The 27,250-nt window shown below is 41.4% G+C and overlaps 1 protein-coding gene across 2 annotated transcripts in view; it reads right to left on the bottom strand.

Moving 5' to 3' along the window:
- LOC126469938 (steroidogenic acute regulatory protein-like) overlaps positions 1–27,250 on the bottom strand; it is a 175,218-nt gene that overhangs the window by 121,438 nt on the left and 26,530 nt on the right. For both annotated transcript variants that reach the window (XM_050097340.1, XM_050097341.1), the window contains one exon: positions 16,982–17,087. In XM_050097340.1, coding sequence (XP_049953297.1) covers positions 16,982–17,078 — 97 coding nt within the window. In that variant the 5' untranslated portion in view covers positions 17,079–17,087. The remainder of the gene's footprint in view (positions 1–16,981; positions 17,088–27,250) is intronic.

The raw sequence follows: 27,250 nt of genomic DNA on the forward strand, positions 1-27,250 counted from the left end.
CATCAGGAATTCACATGTTTTCACCAGTCCACAGTGAGTAACTGTAGTGTAATGAGTTTCACTGTCATCATTTGATTTCTTATAGTAAATTATGCAATAAATCATGTGAACACTATGTAGAGCATGCTCTCCAGCAAAGCAAGCACACACACATTTTAGGTCCACTTATGAATTCACAGAGAACTTAACACTGATCAAAAGTGATATTTAAGGTATTGAATTACATTTAAATCAACAAAATTGCCCATTTTTGAAGCTACCCAGAGAGGAAGGAAGTCGCTAATGCTGCTGTCAGCAAATATCTAAAGAGGTGCCTAACTGCTATTTCACAGATTTAGCACAGAGGAACTATATTCACCTCATAAATAATCCCCTGAAATGTGCATCCCATGTAATAAACTAAACTCAAATTCATGTCATTGACAGTTGAGTTAAAGTTCTACAGAGACATTTGTTTAGCAAGGAAGCTTGGTTATCACAAAGCAGGCATCTGTCACCATTAACAAAGCTTACTGAGTTGAGCTTGCGAGAAGATGTGTACAGGTTTTCTTCAGCTCTTGTTAAAGAATTTCTTCTAACAATTTGGAGCTCCATTAAATAAAAGAGAAAATAAGAACCTAGAGTGCACTGATATTCACCTTGATTAGAACTGAGAACTCATGCTGCCCTTGTATCACAATATGCATGGAACCACTGAGCTAATGCGATGCTGCTGCCTGCTGGTCTCTCTCATCGGAATATGGGTCATATAGCCTCATAACACTATGTTGAAAATAAAAACAGTTGTTGCTTATGTGAAGTGTGGCATTCCTTGAGTACAAAAATAAATTTTCTGTCTCAGTGCTCATCATACACGAGCGTTACGTAGAATAAGTCATCAAAGTGAAAAGGAAATGCCAAGTGAATTTAGTGGAACAGTTCAGGACCCAAATGAAAGTAAATGCACTGTCACAGGGGCTTGTTGTGTTTGTCTTACATGGCTTCTCACAGGAGAGGTGCAAGCACATTTGGTTTTTATGCAGGGTTATCTCCTGATACTTTCTAACATTACTTTTAATCTACCTACATGTAAGGCGTTCAATTACATTTAATCTAGAATTCCTCATTTATAAAGCTTTCCAGTGCAGAAGGGGGCTGTTAATGCTGGTTTTACATAATTCCAGCATGGGGCTGGCAAAGTTAGTGATTTTAGCTTCCGCTCAGGCAGCATATGGCATGTGAAATATTCAGGTATATAATTTTCCATCATGTTTACAATTTCCCCAAAATACAAGTGAGTGAAACCCTTTCTTTGATAGTTTGCAATGAAAAATTATTTCAGTGGAATAAAATAATTGGAAATCAACCTTCTCCCATGTCACAAAACAGTACGACATAAAACACTTTGCAACTGTCCGCCCCCAGTAGCTGAGCAGTCAGTGCGACAGACTGTCAATCCTAAGGGCACGGGTTCGATTCCCAGCTGGGTCGGAAATTTTCTCCGCTCAGGGACTGGGTGTTGTGTTGTCCTAATCATCATCATTTCATCCCCATTGACACGCAAGTCGCCGAAGTGGCGTCAAATCGAAAGACTTGAACCAGGCAAGCGGTCTACCTGACGGGATGCCCTCGTCACATGACATTATTATTATTATTATTATTATTATTATTATTATTATTATTACCACTTTGCAACTCAAAAATCAACTGTGCAGACTTGGTTGTGCCACATATAAATAGAATTTCCTGACTACCATGAGAATGCAGAAGTATGTTGGTGGGGATGGAAGCAGGAATAAATGCAGTTAACTAATTATTCAATGCTACACAGTAACTTGAGGATTCAGAAGAGAAGAAACTGAAAATTATGTTCATTAACACAGAAATAAAACTGTAAATGTGGGCACCATGTAATTCTATGCCTTCGTAAGATATTCATTTTGAGAGCTATACATATAATGCACACGAACTTGCCTGTTCATTGCTTTTGTAATGTTCCCTTCTTGTCTGGCCCATAAATGATAGAAAGAACCCAAAACCATACCACAGATGGTTCCTTCAAATCTTTCGAGTCTCTTTTTTAGTGTGTTGTTGCTTAGTACTTCTAAGGCAGACCAATATGTCTGCTCCCTTGAGGTATTGGATCAAGGCTCATTACCCAGAATTTTCATGTTAGTTTATGCAGTTGTGTAAATGAAAGTAACAAGAAACCCTAATTTATTCATTGGTATACCTCATTCGAACCACAGCAGAACAAAATTATCAAACACAATCTTCTATTTACAATTGCAACACTATAACCAGCAGCTGAGCCAATGGTAAACCATCATTATGGTCACAAATCCGTAACTGACTGTAGCTTCATTTGTTGTGTAATATATTAAGACATAAATTCATGTGCTGTCACAGTGTTAAATCAAAAGAAATTTTTGTAGAGTTCTGCCTGCATCACTGGCCTCCCATTGTCATTTGCCCTAGAAACGACACGCAAAGGTAAATGTGTGCATTCTGTGTGGCAAAACATCCAACATTCCCTTCTTTCAGATTTACTGGTCATAAGCATTAGTACCAAATACAGATAAGAAAGCTCTTGTGTTTTAATAAATAACAATAATAACAGTAACAATAACAAACTAATAACAAATTAAGTTTATTGCATTATAGAAGTAGGCTGACAATTACAAATAAAAATAGGCTGAACATTCAAGGTGGCTCAACTCAAATGTTTTCTTATCATTTTATTACTGAATTCTACTTGGGCTATTTTCAGAGAAAAAGAAAAAAACTGAAGTCATACACATTGTTAGTCCAACAAGATCTGAACCAACAACTACCCTTGCCTTTGATTATGACGTGAGCATTGGGCCACAGAGTAAATATGACACTGCTTCATTTAGCGCTCTGCCATTGATCTGGTCATAGTAGGACAGTTCACTACATAAAGTACAAAATCAACTGAAATTTTACAGTGGATTTACTTTCCTAGGTCAAAAAATTAAATTTACGATCTCAGTGTCATATAAACACGAGGACTTTTCATATCACTGGCTCAGTATGATAAGAGCATATTTGAGAATTTAACAGGATCACTCAGCACCAATCCCAAAAGTGAGTGAATGATCACAAGATGCCAAAAATCATTAGCAATACTGCCAAGTCTCAACTCCACTAGTAATATGGAGAACTTCATGGACAGCTCACAATGTCCTCACTGCTATCCACAACCTGCTCCAACCAGCCCTCGGTGGAGCTGTGCTACCAGGCACTGAGCTAGGGGATGGCTTTAAATCAACATCAGACTACACTAGTGAAAAATACAAATGAATTGCACACTTATCTTGTTCAGCCTGTGATGGGTACTTATTTTAGCCAAACTAAAAATGCATGCATAACGACCCTGTCTAAAATGTCAAGAAATCTTAAGATACTATGCACTGTTCACCTCAAACAGATTGTATCTATGTCTGGTCTTACACAAGTAGAATATCACAAATACCACCAAAATATGGAGAATTATGGGTAATAGACTAGTACATCAATGCCAAACAGTAATAAATCAAACTGTGGATTCACAGGTAAAAACTGAATGTACGACTACTTAAGCAGAAACAAAGTAGAAGAAATAGGCAACTGTGCTGTTGTGCATTTTCCTACATTTTCCATCTCCAGATCCACCACAGGTAATGGATCCTAACAAGCTTGTTCATTGCCTCCGTGATTTATGCCATCTTATTTGTGACCGAGATGATGACCAAAATTCAGGTTCTTGCCAATGACAGTTGCTTCGAATCTGTTATAAGAGTTTCTCTTGTTTTGTTGGTGCTGTAAGATGGTATTCGCACAGCAACAGTGGCTACACCTGTGATGCTGCTAGGAGAGGTATGGCTTGGAGTGTTAAGATTTGTCACTTATTTGTGACAGATAGCAGCTCCATTAAAGTACTAGCAAAATGAAGTGATAAGAGAGAGCTTTTGCATCAAAATTGGAATGGATTCCCAAAGCAACTACCGTTTTAGAAAGTGAGCAGTTTACAACTATATGGACAAGCCACTGCTGCAGTAAACACACTCATTACCATAATCGCACATGACAGATAGCGCGCAACATGGAAAGTGAGAGAAGGAGAAGCTTATGCATGAAACAACCTTTTATGGAATAAAAAACTTTACTTTATTAACCCAATGTGAAACATTATGTGAAAATTAGTCATCGAGCTGAAAGGAAAAAGTCATGCAAATTTAGCAGGACTAATCAGACCTACATCTGCAAATCATTGTCATGGCAACAGAGTTGCCAAACAATGCCAAATAATTGACTGATACACTGAAATGTCAGACATGTATGATACTTCTCCCCTTAATACAACAGAAAATTTACTTTTTTTGATGTAATTAAACTTACACTTGGAGTGTTTGAAATGCACAAGCAGTGGATGTTTCAGTGTTGCATTAGCTAGCTCTTTTCAGTCTCTTACTTTACATGCATCACTTCCTAATTTTTTGACAGTGCCTTCATTCAAAAATGTTGACATTATTCATTTCGACAAACGATGACTTCTTTCTTGCATGCTGCTTTTTCAATACATCTGAATACACAATCTGGTGGAGGAAGGAACAGGCCAACAACTGAGTACACTATTCAAATTTCTTTGATGTTTTTTGGAGCTTACACATTCCACACTTCCTTGAATATGGCAAATATTCACAAACTTTCAAACACACACTAATTCTTATCATAAACTTGATGTTGATGAATAACAAGCATTATGGAATCACCATCCTTTAAATCAAATATGGTTGTGTGGGAATGAGGCAGTTTTTGGAGATAATATTAACAATGCAGGTAATGGAATCAACAGGCTAGTGAATATGATGATGGGTTGAGATGGTGTGTTGAACAGTCATAGATATTTAGTATTTAAAATGAAGGGGATGTCACGTAGTTTAGAACATCATGTATTAATACATGGTGGACAGGATGGAGTAACTTAAGAAACCACTGCTAACTCAGTTTTGACCAAAAGTGGATATGAATGTTTTCGGAACCTGACGGCTCATATATAAAACAAATGCAATCACGATAATTGTGAATAAAATAAGATATTTTTCTAAATACTAACTTTAAAAGAGAATAACACTGAGTTGACAAAAGCTCCCAACATCACCCATGCTGCTAAATATTAATTTGGAAATAAAGTGAGTTTTATTTCACTTCAATAAATCAGAACTAATTTTAAAAACAGCATAGCTAAATCAAACATAGGCAACAAAATGTGCAGTAAACAAAAACTTTTTCAAAAGTACAAACAATTGATAATGAAAATTAATGGTCAGAAAAACTTTCAGCATACTTCACTTGTTTGTCTCTGACGCAGCTACCATGAATAAAAAGAAGAGCATCAACATTGCCCCGGTGTAAAAGTGATTTCTGTGTGGAGAACACAACCAGTGGAACTAAAATTTCTTCCAGAATCTGAGCAGGATGATTGTATGCAGAATATTTTTTTCTGGCTATCTTCCAGAGTGTCATAAAATTTTGGCCTGTTGTTTTTCAACAAGAAGCCACATTTTCTTACAAAGTTACATCATGCAGTTTTGAATTATATCCCTCTCCAACTGTTGAGTTAAGACTACCATCAACATGTGACCACAAAGCAAACTTCCTTATATTCACAGGCAGTGAACATTTTGTGGAATTTGATGAAAGAATTCCCTCTTTGTGACTCGTACATGCCTCTTTCAGTATAATGCTTTCTACCTGATGGGGGAAGTACAAAAGCTTCTTAACACATCATTTTGCAAATCAGTGTCAATATGAATCCTGTTGTGAATATAAAAGTGTACTGGAAATAAACCCAAATGTTTTGTTGAAGATATTAGAGCTATTTCATAGAATTTCATGGCTCCATCAAGGTTGTTCACATATTAAAGAGTGTTCTCAGATATTCGGTTATTCTTTAGGCAAGAGAACACCAATATGACCCTATGAGGCCTCTATTCACTTCTGTGACCGACCTTGATTTTGACTGGCAGGTGACAGGTCCCTCTGGAAATGGCTACTGGGTGCTGTTAATATAGCAATAAACTGACTGTATCTCTTGCCTCTGCCACAAGTTGAAGCCTCTTATTTTCAGACATTATTTTTAGATGATGAATTGGCAGTCACAGGAAAGCTGTTAGTTCATGGTACCTCTGAACAATTAACTTTCCTTCTAAGTATAAATCTGAAACACTTGCATAAAGGCTCTATTTCAGGGGCTTCTCTATCCTAAGGTGCCTGACTAAATTGCTGTAATGTCATCACATTCCACAAAAACAGAAGATGCACTGTAAGTGATTTCTCCAATTCTAATTCCTTGGGCACCTCCCTCATCCTTTAAAATGTTCACTATAAATTAAATGCTGATGTACACACATCAAAAAGTTTTGCATCACCTCAGTTCCCAGAACTACTGAAGATAGATGTTGACTGTGGATACTTTATCAAAGACACAGTCCCTTTGACTGTTCAGAGATGTCACTAACCACCCCCCTCCCCCACCCCCCCCCTCCAAAGATGTAAACAACCACGCAAGAGCAGCACCTATTAGACGGAGGGGGTCCTACAGTCGATCAATTCCAGTCATTCCACCAGGAAGGAGATACACTGTTCGTGTTGTCTGTAGTTCAACCATGCCAGGACAGTCAATACTGCGGTTTGATAACATCTGCATTGTTACTTTGTGCCAAGAATAGCTCTCAACAAGGGAAGCATCTAGGCATTTTGGAGTGAACCAAAGTGAGCTTGTTCAGACATGGAGGAGATACAGAGAGAAAGGAACTGTCGATGACATGCCTCACTCAGGCTGCCCAACAGCTACTACTGCAGTGGATGACCGCTACCAACAGATTATAGCTCGAGGAACCCGGACAGCAACGCCACCGTGTTGGACAATGCTTTTCATGCAGCCACAGGACATCGTGTTATGACTCAAATGGTGTGCAATAGGCTGCATGATGCACAACTTCACTCCCGACATCCATGGCGAGGTCCATCTTTGCAACCACAACACCATGCAGTGCGGTACAGATGGGCCCAACAATACGCCAAATGGACCATTCAGGATTGGCATCACGTTCTCTTCACAAATGAGTGTCGCATATACCTTCGACCAAACACTAGTCCGAGACGTGTTTGGAGGCAACACGGTCAGGCTGAATGCCTTAGACACACTGTCTAGCGAGTGCAGCAAGGTGGAGGTTCCCTGATGTTTTGGGGTGGCGTTGGGTGGGGCCGACGTACGCCACTGGTGGTCATGGAAGGCACCGTTATGGCTGTACGATACTTGAATGCCATCCTCCGGCCAATAGTGCAACCATATCAGCAGCATATTGGCGAGGCATTTGTCTTCATGGACGACAATTTGCGCCCCCATCATGCACATCTTGTGAATGACTTCCTTAAGGATAATGACATTGCTCAACTACGAGGTGCATTCAAGTTCTAAGGTCTCCGATTTTTTTTCTAATTAACTACTCACCCGAAATCGATGAAACTGGCGTTACTTCTCGACGTAATCGCCCTGCAGACGTACACATTTTTCACAACACTGATGCCATGATTTCATGGCAGCGGCAAAGGCTTCTTTAGGAGTCTGTTTTGACCACTGGAAAATCGTTGAGGCAATAGCAGCATGGCTGGTGAATGTGCGGCCACGGAGAGTGTCTTTCATTGTTGGAAAAAGCCAAAAGTCACTAGGAGCCAGGTCAGGTGAGTAGGGAGCAAGAAGAATCACTTCAAAGTTGTTATCACGAAGAAACTGTTGCGTAATGTTAGCTCAATGTGCGGGTGCGTTGTCTTGGTGAAACAGCACACGCGCAGCCCTTCCCAGACGTTTTTGTTGCAGTGCAGGAAGGAATTTGTTCTTCAAAACATTTTCGTAGGATGCACCTGTTACCGTAGTGCCCTTTGGAACGCAATGGGTAAGGATTACGCCCTCACTGTCCCAGAACATGGACACCATCATTTTTTCAGCACTGGCGGTTACCCGAAATTTTTTTGGTGGCGGTGAATCTGTGTGCTTCCATTGAGCTGACTGGCGCTTTGTTTCTGGATTGAAAAATGGCATCCACGTCTCACCCATTGTCACAACCGACGAAAAGAAAGTCCCACTGATGTTGTCGTTGCGCGTCAACATTGCTTGGCAACATGCCACACGGGCAGCCATGTGGTCATCCATCAGCATTCGTGGCACCCACCTGGATGACACTTTTTGCATTTTCAGGTCTTCATGCAGGATTGTGTGCACAGAACCCACAGAAATGCCAACTCTGGAGGCGATCTGTTCAACAGTCATTCGGCGATCCCCCAAAACAATTCTCTCCACTTTCTCAATCATGTCGTCAGACCGGCTTGTGCGAGCCCGAGGCTGTTTCGGTTTGTTGTCACACGATGTTCTACCTTCATTAAACTGTCGCACCCACGAATGCACTTTCGACACATCCATAACTCCATCACCACATGTCTCCTTCAACTGTCGATGAATTTCAATTGGTTTCACACCACGCAAATTCAGAAAACGAATGATTGCACGCTGTTCAAGTAAGGAAAACGTCGCCATTTTAAGTATTTAAAACAGTTCTCATTCTCGCCGCTGGCAGTAAAATTCCATCTGCCGTATGGTGCTGCCATCTCTGGGACGTATTGACAATGAACGCGGCCTCATTTTAAAACAATGCGCATGTTTCTATCTCTTTCCAGTCCGAAGAAAAAAAATCGGAGGCTTTAGAACTTGAATGCACCTCGTAGAGTGACCAGCATGTTCTCCAGACATGAACCCTATTGAACAGACCCAGGATAGATTGAAAAGGGCTGTTTATGGACGACACGACCCACCAACCACTCTGAGTGATCGTCGCCGAATCACCGTTGAGGAGTGGGACAATCTGGGCCAAAAGTGCCTTGATGAACATGTAGATAGTTTGCCACGACGAATATAGGCATACATCAATGCAAGAGAATGTGCTGCTGGGTATTAGAGGTACCAGTGTGTATAGCAATCTGGAACACCACCTCTGAAGGTCTCGCTGTATGGTGGTACAACATGCAATGTGTGGTTTTCATGAGCAATAAAAAGGGCAGAAATGATGTTTATGTTGATCTCTATTCCAATTTTCTGTACAGGTTCCGAAACTCTCAGAAGAGAGGTGATGCAAAACTTTTTTGATATGTGTATAAGAATTAGAGCACCATATGTACTATGAAAACAGAAATTATTTTTTGTTTTGGTTTTAGGGCGCAAAACTGCTATGGTCATTAGCGCCCGGTCCGTGACTTAGGAAACAGTAAAAACCGAAAATGGAAACCAGCAGCAGTGGGAACGAAACTCAAAAAATTGGAGAAACTAAAAGCAGAAGGAAGGCTTAAAAATCCACTACAGAAAGGGGTTGGTTGTCCCCCCCAAAAAAAAAAGCTTCAAATGACTGACGTCATTTCACTGGCACTAATAAACTCGAGAACGCAATCAGCTGAGCGCGCGTCATCTGCTAAAATTAACGATATATCAGGCGACAGCTGTAGATGGGCGCGTAACGGAGTAAAATGGGGGCACTCAATTAATAGGTGTCTTACCGTCCAAAGCTGAGAGCAGTGGGGACAGAGTGGGGGAGGATCGCCGCTTAAAAGATGTCGATGGCTAAAAAGACAGTGCCCTATCCGGAGTCTAGTTAAAATTACCTCCTCCCGAGGACGCGTTCGGGAGGAAGAGGTCCAAGCACAAGGAAGAGCTTTCACGTCCCGCAATTTATTATGGGGAAGTGTCAACCAATGTGCATGCCATAAAAGAACAACACGACGACATAAAACGCTCCGTACATCAGCAAAGGGAATCGATTGAATAGCTGGCCGAAGAAGAGAGACTGCAGCCTTGGCTGCAATATCGGCCGCCTCATTTCCACAGACACCAACGTGTCCCGGGAGCCAGAGGAATGCCACCGAGACGCCCCCCAGGTGGAGCAAGTGCAGACAGTCCTGAATCCGGTGGACCAGAGGGTGCACAGGGTAAAGAGCTTGGAGACTGCGGAGAGAGCCGAGAGAATCTGAGCAGATAACATACTGTATCCACTGATGGCGGCGGATGTAGTGGAAAGCCTGGAGAACAGCGCAAAGCTCCGCAGTATAAACTGAACACTGGTCGGGAAGCCGAAATTGATTTGGGGTGTCGCCAACAATATAGGCACTCCCTACACCTAACGATGTTTTCGAGCCATCAGTGTAAATAAATGTGGCTTCCTTCATTTGTGCACATAGAGCAGCAAATGCCCGACGATAAACAAGTGAAAGGGTACCATCCTTGGGAAATTGACAAAGGTCACGGAGCAGGCAGATCCAGGGACGGAGCCAAGGCGGTGCTGTACCCCAAGTTGTCAAGAAGGTTTTAGGAAAGCGGAAGGAAAGAGAATGGAGCAGTTGACGGAAGCGGACTCCCGGTGGTAGTAGGGAGGAGGGGCGGCCTGCGTACCCTACATCAAAGGAGGCGTCGAAAAAAATGTCATAGGCTGGATTAGCAGTCATGGAAGACAGATGACTAGCATAACGACTCAGAAGGACTGCTCGCCGATTGGACAGCGGAGGTTCATCAGTCTCAGCATAAAGGCTTTCCACAGGGCTGGTGTAAAAAGCTCCAGACACTAAACGTAATCCACGGTGGTGGATAGAGTCAAGACGACAAAAAATAGACGGCCGAGCAGAGGAGTAAACTATGCTTCCATAGTCCAATTTCGAGCGCACTAAGAGATAGAGGCAGAGAAGGACCACTCGGTCCGCTCCCCAGGAGGTACCATTCAGGACACGGAGGGTGTTAAGGGAACGCAGACAGCGAGCCGAAAGATAGGAAACGTGGGAGGACCAGCACAGTTTTCTGTCAAACATAAGACCCAAGAATTTAGCAACGTCCAAAAACAGAAGGTTGACAGGTCCTAGATGTAAGGAGGGTGGAAGAAACTCCTTACGTCACCAAAAATTAACACAAACGGTCTTACCGGGAGAAAAACGGAAGCCGGTTTCGGTGCTCCAAGAGTAGAGGTGATCGAGACATCCTTGAAGACGTCGTTCAAGAAGGCTGGTCCGTTGAGAGCTGTAGTAGATCGCAAAATCGTCCACAAAGAGGGAGCCCGAGACATCAGGAAGGAGACAATCCATAATTGGATTTATGACAATAGCAAACAGTACAACACTTAGCATGGAGCCCTGGGGTACCCCGTTTTCTTGGGAGAAAGTACGGGAGAGAGTAGTGCTCACCCGCACTCTAAATGTGCGCTCTGCCATAAATTCGCGAAGAAAAAGGGGCAGCCGACCTCGAAAGCCCCAAGAGAACAGTGTGCGGAGGATGCATGTCCTCCAACAGGTATCGTATGCTCTCTCCAGATCAAAAAATATTGCTACTGTTTGGCGTTTCCGGAGAAAATTGTTTATGATATAAGTGGAGAGAGCAACAAAATGGTCAACTGCAGAACGATGCTTTCGGAAACCGCTTTGGCAGGTGTTAAAAGACTGCGGGACTCCAGCCACCAAGCTAAACGGCAATTCACCATATGCTCCAAAACCTTACATACACTACTCGTGAGAGAAATGGGGCGATAGCTAGAGGGGAGATGTTTGTCCTTTCCAGGTTTCGGAACAGGAACGACGATAGCTTCCCGCCATCGTCTGGGAAAAGTACTGTCGGTCCAAATTCGATTATAAAGGCGAAGGAGGTAACGCAGACTATGGGTTGATAAATGCAGCAACATTTGGATGTGGATACCATCCGGTCCTGGGGCGGAGGAGCGAGAAGAAGAGAGTGCATGTTGGAGTTCCCGCATGGAGAAAACAGTATTATAGCTTTCGCAATTTTGAGAGAAGAAAGTAAGAGGTTGCACTTCCGCTGCACGTTTCTTCGGGAGAAACGCTGGCGGGTACTTTGAAGAGCTCGAAATCTCAGCAAAGTGTTTACCCAAGGAGTTAGAAATTGCGACGGGTTCCACTAATGTATCACGCGCGACAGTGAGCCCAGAGACCGGGGAGAAACTAGGCGCGCCTGATAACCGTCAAATCCGACTCCAAACTTCCGAGGAGGGAGTGAAGGTGTTAAATGAGCTAATAAAGAATTTCCAACTTGCCTTCTTGCCATCGCAGATGACGCGACGGCATCGCGCACGGAACTGCTTATAGCGGATACAGTTGGCCAAAGTAGGATGGGGGCGTAAAACGCGAAGAGCACGTCGCCGCTCACGTATTGCGTCACGGCATGCCTCGTTCCACCAAGGAACTGGGGGGCGCCGGGGCAATTCGGAGGTGCGTGGTATTGAACGGTCCGCAGCTGTAAGAATAACGTCGGTAATATGTGTGACCTCATCGTCGACGCTAGGAAAGTGACGGTCATCGAATGTCGCTAGAGACGAAAAAAGTGTCCAATCGGCTTGGGCAAACTTGCAGCGTCGCGGGTGCATATAGGGCAGTTGAGGCTGCAGTCTAAGGTCACATGGAAAGTGGTCACTCGAGTGTGTATCATCAAGGGTGAACCATTCGTAGCGCCGAGCTAGCGGAACAGTACCGATCGAAAGGTCCAAATGAGAGAAATTTGTCATGGAGGCAGACAAAAATGTAGGGACCCCAGTGTTGAGGCAAACTAGATCCGCTTGGCGGAAGATGTAGAGCAATAGTGAGCCACGTGGACAAGGATGTGGAGATCCTCAAAGCGGGTGGTGGGCATTGAAGTCCCCAACCAGCAAATAGGGGGATGGAAGCTGACCAAGAAGATGAAGGAGATCAGCTCGTGCCATTGGTGTGGACAATGGAATGTATACAGTATAAAGAGAAAAGGTATATCTAGAAAGGGAAAGACGGACAGCGACAGCTTGGAAGGAAGTGTTTAAGTGGATTGGGTGATAATGGAGAGTATCATTGAGAAGAATCATGAGTCCTCCATGGGCTGGAGTGCCTTCAACAGAGGGGAGCTCAAATTGGACGGACTGAAAACGGGGGAGAACAAAGCGGTCATGGGGACGCAGCTTTGTTTCCTGAAGACAGAAGATGACCGGCGAGTAGGCGCCTCGGCGACACAGAAGACGGCCGAGGGCGATTTCCGCCAGGTGGTGATGTAGATGAGACACGCCTTGGCGGAGAAGGAGATGAACTGGGTTTCTTATTAGCCTTCTTGGAATTATGATGTTTAGATGAAGGAGGAACCGATGGTTGGGAAGTTGGGGTACGTAAAAAATCGTCACGAGTATGCTCTTTTTTCGAAGTCTTGGTGTCTGACTTTTGGGCTCGAGATTTAGCAGAACCCGATGAAGGGTGAGCCATAGAGTGGGCAGGCAAAAGTGGTGAGGTTGAATGGGCAATCTTTGCGCTGGCCGATCTGACGACCGTGGCACTAAAGGTGAGGTCGCAAGTCTGCGTGGCCGCCTCCTTTGTTGGCCGAGGAGAAGCAAGGACAGTGCTGTATTTTCCTGTCTGAGGCATGGTGGGCTGTCGACTGGCGAATAATTTTCGAGCAGCAAAGGTCGACACCTTTTCCTTCACTCTGATTTCCTGGATGAGCTTTTCATCTTTAAAAATGGGCCAATCTCGAGAGGAAGCAGCGTGGTCACCCATACAGTTGATGCAGTGAGGGGATGGAGGTGGACAAGCACCCTCATGGGCATCCTTGCCACACGTAACACATTTGGCCGGATTGGAACAGGATTGGCTGGTGTGATTGAACCACTGACATTGATAGCAATGCGTAGGGTTCGGGATGTAAGGGCGAACAGAAATTATCTCATAGCCTGCTTTGATTTTGGATGGGAGTTGAACTTTGTCAAATGTCAAGAAGACAGTGCGGGTTGGAATGATGTTCGTGTCAACCCTTCTCATAACTCTATGAACAGCCGTTACGCCCTGGTCAGACAGGTAGTGCTGAATTTCGTCGTCAGACAATCCATCGAGGGAGCGTGTATAAACGACTCCACGCGAGGAATTTAAAGTACGGTGCGATTCCACCCGGACAGGGAAGGTGTGGAGAAGTGAAGTACGCAGCAATTTTTGTGCCTGGAGGGCACTGACTGTTCCTAACAACAAGGTGCCATTCCGTAATCTGGAACAAGACTTTACAGGACCTGCAATTGCGTCGACACCTTTCTGAATAATGAAAGGGTTGACCGTGGAGAAGTCGTGACCTTCATCAGACCGAGAAACAACAAGGAACTGTGGCAATGATGGAAGAACTGTCTGTGGCTGAGACTCAGTGAACTTACGCTTGTGAGCAGACATTGTGGAAGGTGAGGAAACCATTGCGGAAGAATCCCCCATGATTACCGGCGTCTCCGATGGCGCGCTCCTCCCTTGTGGGGGCCCTCTCTGAGGGCACTCCCGCCTTAGGTGATTGTTCACACCTCAGGTCACACCTCCCGACAAACGAACGGAGGGACCAATCGGCACTTTCAGAAGGTATCAGCTCGGATAATCACCCCTCCCTGGGCCTGGCCGTTACCAGGGGGTACGTACGTGTCCTACCTGTCTACCCGGGGCGGGGAATTACCCGTTACCCTGTCACCCGCTACGCACGAAAATGCGTGGGTCGGCCTTCAGACACGCACAGGGAGGAAGAAAGAGAAAGGGAAAAACAAAGAAAGGGAAAGGAAAGAAGAGAGGACTCAAACGCCGCAGCGGAGAAAAGGGTAAAGAGAAGAGGTCAGGAAAAGAGAAGGACAAAGGAAGGATGAAGACATACAAGCAGAGAAGGCGAAGAATGCGTTACATTTACAAGCGTCCGTCTCCGGACATAGGCACAAACCACACTCCCAGAGGGGGAGAAAGGGAAGGAAAGAGCCAGAGGTGAGGGGTGGGGGGGGGGCGAAGATGGGGGAGAGGGAAGGATGCGGAAAAGGAAGGTATGCAGCCCGGAAAGGAAGGAGGGCCACATTAGCTCTGGGTCCAGTGCTCGCTACGCACGTATCCACAAAAGAGTTGTGGACCCCCTGGGGGGGGGGGGGGGGGGGGGGAGATAATAAGTTCATTCATCAGCATGATAACGTCCTTCAATCCATCCTGTTTCTCCCTTATAAAAGAGCTGTTTGCACTAGGTCAAATACTGGTTTTCTGCTGATTTCAATATAGTAAATACATATTCCAGTGAGTATTGATGGACCGTTCCAGAGTTCTATCACGAGCATTGAGAAAGCAATTTTTTTGTGTACGTGACTTGTTTTGTAAGAGTCAAAACAGCATGAAATTGACAGCTGATGCATATACACTCCACATTTAAAGCATTTCAAACCAATATATTTAGCATATGGCAGGAACAATTCAATCATGAATAATCATGCAGTGTTGCGATAATGATGGCACCTTGATCAGTTGGAAAAGTCATGTCTTTAAAGTAGTCTCTTGGGTACCAAAAGACATAAATTGTCTACAGTTCACTTTGAATGTTAGTGCCCATTTTTGGCTCATCTGTAAACTGGGCCACAAACAAAACAAGGAATCTGAGGTTACAGTCAACAAAATAATATATGTTAGATAATGGTTCCTTCTTGCATCACCTGTCCACATATCTGCTGTAGCTGGGTATTCACGTTTTGTTATGTAGGCAATAACCTCACATGTAAATATATCTCCATGCTTTTAGAACTTCCTGCCATGTGTCGCAACAAGGTTGTCAGTATACTTTTCCTTACGTCGCTCCAGTGACCTTCACCTCCTATAGTTCCATAATGCCTTTTAAGTTTCACACACGCATTACCATATCAATAATCTACTGAGACAGTTTAGGTAGATGTTTCTTGTCAACACAAGACACCTGTTTATTAGACATGCAAGGACAGCAAGAAATGTGTGAAAGGCCACTCCACCCTTTAGCATGAGCCTACAGTCACTGTACACTGAAACACAGAATAAAACTACCATTCTCCCATCAACATCTACTATAGGCTTAAGTACTGTCCAAATTGAACTTTTAGGATTCATTTCAGGCTCTGTATTTCTATATTCACCACTGATTCACTTTTCCTTTTACTTCCCTTTTGCTTTATATGCTGCCTTTCCTTTGCAAACCATGTTTAGTTTCCCCACTCATTTTTTGTGATTAATGAAGTGGAAAAGTCAATGATAATCTAAATTAGCTTTCACACACTGCTGTACCACTCCACCAATCACTGCCCTACTCACCACTGAAACTGTAGCTCACAATGGCAGTCAGTGTTACCACAAGCCCAGACCACAATGGTTCTTGCATGCAACACTGCCTGGCCTGTGTAGTGACAGTGCGCGCTTGCTTAGTGTATTGCACTATTAAATGGAAGCAACTTGGGCTGGCGTAACAATGTGGAAGTTAGTTTCTGAAATCCCCTCACACTTCTTTTCAACCGCTGACACATGAAAATGGGTTTCAGGTTGCAATCATTGATAAAATCACCTGCAGACACTGATAGTCAGGGACAACATTCCAACTACATTAACGTTTGCAGTTAAGGTATCCAAGTGGCGTGTGTATTATGCACTGTGTGCGGTATGGTATACTCTCTTGGAACGGACTAAGCCCAGTACTGCATGTTATACAACCTACAATAGAAGACAGGAATCATCCACACTGTTTAAACAAAATCTCATTGACTGCTGACTGTGGACACTCTTAGCTCATGAAGAGGAGATAGGCTTAATGCCTCTCCTCATACCAGGAAGGACAGACGCAGTAGCTGTTATGGTGTTACCCTCACTGTGTGGTGTATAGCCAACCAGGGTATCACCTGACTCTTAGAATGGGGCGTCTGGAGATATCTTTGTGTATCCTTTGCATAAATACAGTCTCTCTCTCTCTCTCTCTCTCTCTCTCTCTCTCTCTCTCTCTCTCTCTCAAATCAGATTTTCTAGACAATGCATAAACATTTTCAGAAGTTCCAATAGCTTGACTACGGCTATTATCCCAGCAAACTAAAGAATCTGCCCTACACACTCCCAGTGTGTTACAAATAACCAAAATCTCTGTATGCATATTTTTACTCACGAGGATTTGGTGTACTGTGTGACCGGCTCTGGTTTAAACTGGATAGACTACCTGTCAGCAGAGCCTCTGCTGCTGAACGTATCTCCTGCTCGGCCATGTCGCACTTCTGAAACAGAGTTACAAACACAAAGATCAGGAAGGATGAAGTGCTAACACCTTAACATGATATAACAAATAAGCTTGCAATTACATCTGAAATAGAATTACTACAGCTTAAAAAAAAAATGCTGAATTACTACAGAAATTGTGATGGGATGTTACCAAAACAGAATTAAACTACAGCATACGATTCTGTAGATGCAACAGGCTGAATAATAAATATATCAATTGCAAAGCAGGATTAAAATGCAGGGCAAGCACTCACTCTACCAAAGAGTTTACACGACAGACACACACAAACTCGATAAAAAATAAGGTTACTAATATTTTCATACAGCAACCTCCTGCAGTTATACTCTATTCTTTCCAGAATGTAACCAGAATGACATTTACTATGTATCATCATGTTTAATTTAATTCAGACTTTTCAGTTTGTGTGTCTAATTTAATTCAGACTTTTTACTGTGTCTAAGTTTCAAATTACTATAAGAGCCACCATTCATAGTGTTCAGAAGTCAGCTTGAATCTTACTTTAGTTTCTCAGCTTACCCTTCAACACACACATAAAAGGATATGAATGCAGGCTCTCTTGGCAAATGTGATGATGAATTTTTTGCCACAAATCAGCCAAGTAACATGTTTATTTTGGAGTGCTGTTTCAACAAGTTCCTTACTTATCATCTGGCAGAGTAAGAAACTTCCCAAAACATCGATCGGAAACATTTCCCAAGAGGAACTGATCAGTGTCAAAAGAAGTGTGCTGAGAAGTCACTGCTACTGTATTAAAACATTATGTGTTTGTTTTTCCTACTCATCTGCATTAGCTTTCATTTTTCTACATTTAGAGCAGCTGTCATTCCTACTCGTAGATTTCCGCTTCTGTGTCTGTTCTGTTGGACATGTGACACCACTCATATCTATAATTCTATGGGTGCAACAGCTGTTTGATGAAAAAGTTTCTGTGTGGATGCACAACCAACATCTGAACTCCTACAGGAATAAGAAATCTGCAAGTAGTATGTTAATGGGCAGGGATCGTTGCACTGTGGTGAGCAGGAAGTTGAAAATTTGGGTCTGACAGAAAGCACGTCCAGATAGCTGAGGTGGTTAAGGCAACCGTTCTATAGAAGGAGAGCATTCAGGTTCAAGTCTTGATCTGGCACAACTTTCCAACTCTCGCCGTTGCATTTCCACAATGCGCTCTGTGGCTGGACGTCATTATTTCCTTCCTATCTCTTTCCCACCCTGTTTCCTTTCTGTTCCTTTCACCTTAATTATTCGAACATTAAAATGAACTGAACATGCAACTTGCCACAGTTAGCCAGCTATTACCATGCGAAAATGTATCATTCAGGTCAATACTGAAGTTCAGTCTACATCCACAGAACACAGCAGGTCCATCTAGTAATGAATGTGCGGCGACAGATTTAATTGTATTCTTCTTCTTGTCAGCAGCAGATGTTGTTATTTCGACGTCTTCAATTGTTTTATATATTGTCTGTCTTGCTCGACGACGATATCGTCTGTACGGCATCTTGGCAGCGTTCAATGCAGTTGCCTGTGCAGCAGCAGCAGCAGCGCGAATGATCCGCTCCGCGGGCAGCGCTCGCTTTTATAGCCGCGCACTGGCGCGGCGCCAGATAAGGGACTTAGAATATTTCACAGTGCCAGCCGCGTGTTATCCCGTACGGGCGCACTAGCCACACTAGAGTGCGCCCGTCTCCTTGGAGCGCCAAGTCTGCGGCTGGCGCGCTGCCAAGATGACCATGAGCCGCCTTATCGGTGGGGTCAAACTTGCTTAGACACACCGTGACGTCATAGCCTACCGCACATACCACACTGGTTAAACAAGTCAGCACTTTACTGTGTGCCACAACTAATTCAACAAGCTTATGTTATGCAACAAGCTTATGTTATACACAAATGTCAGCCAACAGCAGAGACAGACAGCAATGTTTTCCTATGTGTGATCATACGACAGTATTATGCAAAGATGTTCTGAGAATTACCATTCATGAAGGGCAAGCAATACAGGATTTAAGTAACACAGAAGACAACTATGGTATGTCTCCTCAAATCATACGTTCCTTTCAAGGTATTCCACAATGCAGTCATCAGAACCATGACCTACTAGGCCTTCAATAAAAGCTACCAGTTCATATTTTTCAAGTCACTGAACCAGACAGAGATGAACACAACACAAGAAAATTAAAGAGTAAATTGACTATCAGATGCAGGTGCTGGATGAGTTGCACACATTAAGGTTCTGTGTCATTAGATTTGTGATGTGTGGCAGAAAAGTAAAAGTTTTTGGAAATTTGCAAAATCATCAACAATCTGGGAAACTGACAAGGTGTGGAAGGGATGTTGAAACAAAAGAATCAACTGAAAAGAAAAAAATATATAGATATATTCCAATTTACTTAAAAGCATTCAAAACAGCGATAAACATTTTCTAATGCACTGGAATATAAATGGCATAACCACAGATTTTTGTTATCAAAATTATTCTAAAATTGATGAACTTCAAGTTTTATTTTCAGAATGTTCAAATTTAAAAACTGTATGCTTAAATGAACATTGGCTGCCAAAAGACAGTATAGGGATTCTAAACAAACTTGAACATTTTACAGTTGCCAGTAGTTTTTGTAGAGGTAATAGATCCTGTGGGGGCTGCTGCATCCTTCTAAATGACTCAATAAATTTTATAGAGAGAACCAAATTCAATAGTTTGAATGAGGAAGGTAATTTTGAAAACTGCACTGTGGAGATAATTGATTTAAATACTGTAATTGTGTCTCTGTATAGAATTCCTGGAAGTGCTGTAACAAAATTCTTTTTATTCAAATTTCAATGTTTATTAGAAAGATTTCAGAAAGACGGAAAGAAAAAATGTAATTGCAACAAACTTGAATATAAATGTATTAAATAATAATAATGACACTGTTTATTTTTGTGACTTAATGCAGAAATATGCTTTTAATTTTAATTTCAATGAATGTACTAGAAGAAACAGCCACTCAAAAACGTGTATTGACAATAATCAGTTTGAGAATGAAAGTAAATTCTGTTTAGATTTAGGCATATCAGATCATTCAGCACAGCTCATAGAGCTTCCAAAAATATGGAAACCAAAATATGTGAAAACATGTTTTAAAAGGAACTTTAACAAAGAGAACGTATATGTATTTTTTAACAAACTAAGAACTATAAACTGGCCTCTAGATAACAGTGTGTCACGTGAAAAAAAATTCAAAATACTGTTTCCTAGATGTTTCCAATGAAACTCCCCCCCCCCCCCCCCCCTCAAGCCGGCCAACAAAGAGCGGCCAATAAAATAAATTGGATTACATCAGGAGTAAAAGTTTCTAGTGTCAGGAAAAGACAGCTTCACAATGAGTTAAAACATAACAAAAATGCTGACTTTTTGGGGTATGTAAAGAGATATAAGAATACATTCAAAAAAGTTGTACAGGCAGCGAAAAAATTGGCTAACAACCAGCATATTAGTAAACATGAAAATAAATCAAAGGAAATTTGGGGTGTTGTCAAATCTGAATTGGGAGTGAAGAACAAGTGTCAACAAATTGTCCAAATTAAAATTAAAAATGATACAATTATAGATCCTTTTCAATTGTCAAACTGTTTCAATGATTTTTTTTATAAATGTGGCAAAATCAGAAGTAAATATCACAGCCCACCAGGACAAGGTAGAAGTCAACTCTGTAAACGTAAAACAAAATGCAAGCCTTAAAACATTCAAAAGAATTATTCCAAAAGATGTAGAAGATGCTATAGTGTCTTTAAAAAATAAGAAATCAGCTGGGTGGGATGAAATTCCATCCATTGTAGTCAAGGCTGTTTATAATGTCATTTCTCATCCATTGGCTAAAATTATTAATAATTCATTTGAGGAAGGATGTTTCCCGGATGTGTTAAAATATGCTGAAAAAAGACCATTGTTCAAGAAGGCTCACCAGATGACATGGAAATTACTGCCCTATTTTCCTGCTGCAAGTTTTTGCTAAGTTGATAGAAAGGATTGTTGCAAAACATCTTGAAAAATATCTTATAGAAAACAATATTATAGTTATACATCAATTTGGTTTTCAAAAGGGGAAAAATACAATAAATGCTATCACAGAATTCACTGAAAAGATAAGCTCTGCTATAGGCACGGGTAAAAAGGTCACAGGTATTTTTTGCAATTTGACCAAAGCTTTTGGCTCAATCACTTACTACTTCTACACAAGTTAAAGAGATATGGAATCATGGACAGAGAATGGGTCAAATCTTATTTGTCAGAAAGAAAACCAAGAGTTATTCTAAATTCTCGGACTGGAAAAAGATTTGTACAAGGGTCCAGCAGGGTTCAATTTTAGGGCCTTATCTTTTTCTGTTGTACATAAATGATTTACCTTTAAGCACTTATGTTAACTCCATTTTATTCCCAGATAACACCTCGCTTGTAATTGTAAATGGCAATTTAGAACAAATTCATGATACAATGGAAAATAATGGGAAACCTAGAATTATGGTTTCAGCAAAATGGATTAAAACTCAATGTCACAAAAACACAATTAGTGCAGTTCAGCACTAAAACATCATCAGCATCTCCCATAAAAATAGTGCATGGTGATCAGAAAATGACTGAAGCAAATTATGTAAAATTTCTAGGTCTAAATCTTGATAAAAATTTAAATTGAAAGGCACTAAACAGCCTAACTTATGTGATGAATGTCGTATCTGGTTCCACCCTTATGGACATCAGGAAGATAGTCTACCACAGCTATTTTGAAATTATAATTCGATATGGAATAATTTTCTGAGGAAACTCTACAAACAACCCAAGATTACTTACACTTCAAAAGATAATCATAAGAAGCATGTGTTTAGTGCAAAAAAGGACATCATGTTGCCCATTATTTTTAAAAAAATTAAAAATACTAACCATTCCTTCTCTGTACATCATGAAAATTTTCGTTTTCATATATAAAACTCCAACCTCACTTAACAATTTTCATTTCAACCACAATTACAGTACTCATCACACAGTTTCAAACTTCCCTTTAATAATTTAAAACTTTACGTTCAAACACTATTGTACACAGGATTAAAAATTTACAATAAATTAAATAACACAAATCTGTTAACCATGGAGTTTGACCCACTAAAAAGATTGTTATTTAATACACTAGTGAAAAAATGTTGTTATTCAACTGAAGAATTCATGGAGGACAGTTTGGCAATTTGAAAAGAAAAGAAACAATAAAGTTTATGTATTGTATAATAAATTGTTAATATATTGTATGAATTGTATTGCAAGCTGCAAAATGACCATAAGTGTTATACATGTTCTTGCTAAATTGTTCCTGTTTAAAAATTCAGAAATGCATGTTTACATATGTTAATTATTATAACTTTTTTTTAAGAAATTTGACACATCTCCAGTACAAAAATCTTTGATTTGTAACTGTACATTATGAGACGAATAAACTACATTCTACAAAGTCAACTTCTGACTAATGTATTTTAGCTCATGCATAATCAAGATGGCATCACACATAGCTAGTGGTGAACCACTGTTAAATTTCTGACTCCAATCAATTTGCAGTGTACAGTGTGTGAAAAAAAAACAGTTACAAAAGGTGTTCAAATATGCCCGTGATACATATGTGGGCTCATCTAGCTTTATATTTGATAAATCTGTCATGTGGATGTGGTTTACCAGCTGTAACTGCCAAAAACTTGCAAACACAAAATTTAGTGCCAAGTTGCAAGAATCCCTGGCAGAAGCACTCAGAAATGAAGTTTCAGTAACAGAAAATCATTCACTGAACATAAGATCAGTGTTAACACAATTCAACATTGATGACTATGAGCAGGGTGAAAACCACCAAGAAAGATATGTTAGTCCTAAAACTACAGCTTGTTTAGTGCAAAGAATAGAAATTTATGGTGCATTCAGAGAACAAAATCAATCTTCTAATCATGACAAATGTAAATTCAAAGTAAAAGTAACACGGAAATTGGTGACTGGGAAGATAGTGACAAAAATCCAACAAAAGTGGATGTCTTCATATACATCTGTACTCTGCAAAGCACTGTGAAGTGAATGGCAGAAGGCAAGTCACATTGTACCAGTAATTAGAGCTTTCTCCCGTTTCATTCATGTATGGAGTGTGAGAAGAATGATTGCTTAGATGCCTCTGAGTGTGCTGTCATTTTGTCTTCATGATTCTTACAGAAGCAATACATAGATGATTGTAATATATTCCTAGTTTCATACTTAAAGTTGCTTGTAGAAACATTCTAAGTAGGCTTTCATGGAATAGTTTGTGTTGATCTTCAAGAGTCTGCCAGTTCATATTTTTCCACCTCTCCTTGACAAACATCAGTCAGACAAACCTGTGTCCATTTGTGCTGCCCTTCTTTGAATCTATTCAATATCCCCCGTTAGTCCTATTTTTTACAGGTCTCACACACTTTAGCAGTATTCTAGGATAGTCAAACGACTGTTTTGTATGCATTCTCCTTTGTAGACTGATTGTACTTACCCAGTATTATACCAGTAAATCAAAGAGAACCACCTGCATGACCTATGATTGAGCCTATATGATCATTACATTACATTTCATTTCCCTATGAATTGTTACATCCAGATATTTTTATGGCTTGGTCAATTCCAGCTGTGACTCACTGGTACTATACAGGGTGTTACAAAAAGGTACGGCCAAACTTTCAGGAAACATTCCTCACACACAAAGAAAGAAAATATGTTATGTGGACATGTGTCCGGAAACGCTTACTTTCCATGTTAGAGCTCATTTTATTACTTCTCTTCAAATCACATTAATCATGGAATGGAAACACACAGCAACAGAACGTACCAGCGTGACTTCAAACACTTTGTTAGAGGAAATGTTCAAAATGTCCTCCATTAGCGAGGATATATGCATCCACCCTCCGTCGAATGGAATCCCTGATGCGCTGATGCAGCTCTGGAGAATGGTGTATTGTATCGCAGCCATCCACAATGCGAGCACGAAGAGTCTCTACATTTGGTACCGGGGTTGCGTAGACAAGAGCTTTCAAATGCCCCCATAAATGAAAGTCAAGAGGGTTGAGGTCAGGAGAGCGTGGAGGCCATGGACTTGGTCCGCCTCTACCAACCCATTGGTCACCGAATCTGTTCTTGAGAAGCGTACAAACACTTCGACTGAAATGTGCAGGAGCTCCATCGTGCATGAACCACATGTTGTGCCGTACATGTAAAGGCACATGTTCTAGCAGCACAGGTAGAGTATCCCGTATGAAATCATGATAACGTGCTCCATTGAGCGTAGGTGGAAGAACATGGGGCCCAATCAAGGCATCACCAACAATGCCTGCCCAAACGTTCACAGAAAATCTGTGTTGATGACGTGATTGCACAATTGCGTACGGGTTCTCGTCAGCCCACACATGTTGATTGTGAAAATTTATAATTGATCATGTTGGAATGAAGCCTCATCCGTAATGAGAACATTTGCACTGAAATGAGGATTGACACATTGTTGGATGAACCATTCGCAGAAGTGTACCCGTGGAGGCCAATCAGCTGCTGATAGTGCCTGCACACGTTGTACATGGTAAGGAAACAACTGGTTCTCCCGTAGCACTCTCCATACAGTGACGTGGTCAACGTTACCTTGTACAGCAGCAACTTCTCTGATGCTGACATTAGGGTTATCGTCAACTGCACGAAGAATTGCCTCGTCCAGTGCAGGTGTCCTCGTCGTTCTAGGTCTTCCCCAGTCGCAAGGCATAGGCTGGAATGTTCCGTGCTCCCTAAGACGCCGATCAATTGCTTCGAACTTCTACCTGTCGGGACACCTTCTTTCTGGAAATCTGTCTCGATACAAACGTACCGCGGCACGGCTATTGCCCCGTGCTAATCCATACATAAAATGGGGATCTGCCAACTCCGCATCTGTAAACATTGCACTGACTGCAAAACCACGTTTGTGATGAACACTAACCTGTTGATGTTACGTACTGATGTGCTTGATGCTAGTACTGTAGAGCAATGAGTCGCATGTGAACACAAGCACCGATGTCAACATTACCTTCCTTCAATTGGGCCAACTGGCAGTGAATCGAGGAAGTACAGTACATACTGATGAAACTAAAATGAGCTCTAACATGGAAAATAAGCGTTTTCGGACACATGTCCACATACCATCTTTTCTTTGTCTGTGTGTGAGGAATGTTTCCTGAAAGTTTGGCCGTACCTTTTTGTAACACCCTGTAGTCATTGGGTACTATGCTTTTTCATTTTGTGAAGTGTACAATTTTACATCACTGAACGTTTTAAGCAAGTTTCCAGTCTTTGCTACTCTTTGAAATATTTTCAAGATCTGACTGAATAGTTGTGCAGCTTCTTTCAGATAGCATTTCATTACAGATAACTGCATCATCTGCAAAAAATTTGAGATTACTAATAATATTGTCCACAAGGTCATTAAAACACAACACGAACAGCAAGGGTTCCAACAAACTTCCCTGGGGCACACCCAAAGCTACTTCCGTGTCTGTCGATGACTATACATCCAAGACAACATGCTGCATCTTCTCTACTAAGAAATCCTCAATCCAGTCACATATTTCGTCTGATGCCCCATATAATTGTACTTTTGATAATAAGCACAGATGGGTTACTGAGTCAACTGCTTTTCGGAAATTGATAAATGCTGAATCTACTAGATTGCTTTGATACATGGCTTTCAGTATGTCATGTGAGAAAAGTGTAAGTTGAGTTTTAAATGCTAGATGTTTTCAGAATTCATGCAGGTTGGCATGGAGGTGGTCACCTTGTTCGAGATACCTCATTATGTTTGAGCTCAGAATACGTTACAAGATTCTACAACAGATGGATGTCAGGACACCGACCAGGAGTTTTGTGCATCACTTCTGCTACCCTTCTTCTAGATGGATATGACCAGTGCTTTCTTCCAACTACTGGACAAGGTCTTTTATTTGAGCACTCTACTACAGTTTATAGTTAAAAGAGGGGCTAACTAAGTCACAAATTCAGAATAGAATATGATATGGATTCCACCAGTCTCCGAGGCTTTGTTCAATTTTAACAATTTCAGCTGTTTCTCAATGTCATTGACACTAATATCTATTTCACCCATCCTTTCAGTGGTACAACAATTAAATTGGGGCAATACTCCTGGGGTTTTTCTTCGTAAAGGAAAATTTTAAAACAGAGTTAACCATTTGTGCTTTTACTTTGCTGTCATCAATTTCAGTTCCTGTCTCATCCGTGAGCAGCTAGATACTAATTGTAGTGTCACTAACAGCCTTTACAAAAAACCAAAATTTCTTTCTGTTTTGTGAAATATCTCCTACGGTATTAACTGAAGGTTTCGCACATTGCTCTCTCAACAGCCAAATGCTTTTCATTCAGAATTTCTCAATCTACATCCCTACGTTTTGTTTTACACACATGCAGTAGCCTCGGTTTCTTTCTTCACATTGACTGTATACAGTGGAGGGTCCCCTCCATTATGAACTGTCCTACTGGGTACATATATACACAGTACATGGTCAAATATTCTTTTAAACTTGGGCCATAGTACCTCTACAGTCTTCTGTCCTGGGTCAAAAGTTTCAGGAGCCTCTTTGTGATATGACACCCTTGCTTCTTTATCTAGTTTACAGAACAAATACATCTTTTTACCAGTTTTAGTTGTTCTTTATACTTTCGTAACCACTGTTGCCACAACTGCCTTATGTCACTGATCCCAGTTTCAATAGGGACATCCTCAAAGAGGTCATGACTATTTGCTGCCATTAGATCTAATAAATTTCCATCATGTGCGGGGTCCCAAATCATCTGTTCTAGGTTGTTTTCAGAGAAGGCATTTAGTAATGTTTCACAAGATGTCTGGCCGCAGTCACCACAAACAAAACTATAATTATACCAATTGCTTGTTGGGTGGTTAAAGTCTCTACCAATAATTACAGTATGAAAGGGGTACTTACATACTAGCAAACTGGGATTTTCCCTCTTAAGTTCTAGAATACAACAGGAGGTGAGTATATATACACTTAAATTTTTCCCAAAAATCTCACTGCTGTCAACTTCAGGTTTTAGCCAGCTTTATCTGCCTAGTATTATGT

The sequence above is a fragment of the Schistocerca serialis genome, chromosome 3 (genome assembly GCF_023864345.2).
Source record: "Schistocerca serialis cubense isolate TAMUIC-IGC-003099 chromosome 3, iqSchSeri2.2, whole genome shotgun sequence".
Classification (NCBI taxonomy): domain Eukaryota; kingdom Metazoa; phylum Arthropoda; class Insecta; order Orthoptera; family Acrididae; genus Schistocerca; species Schistocerca serialis.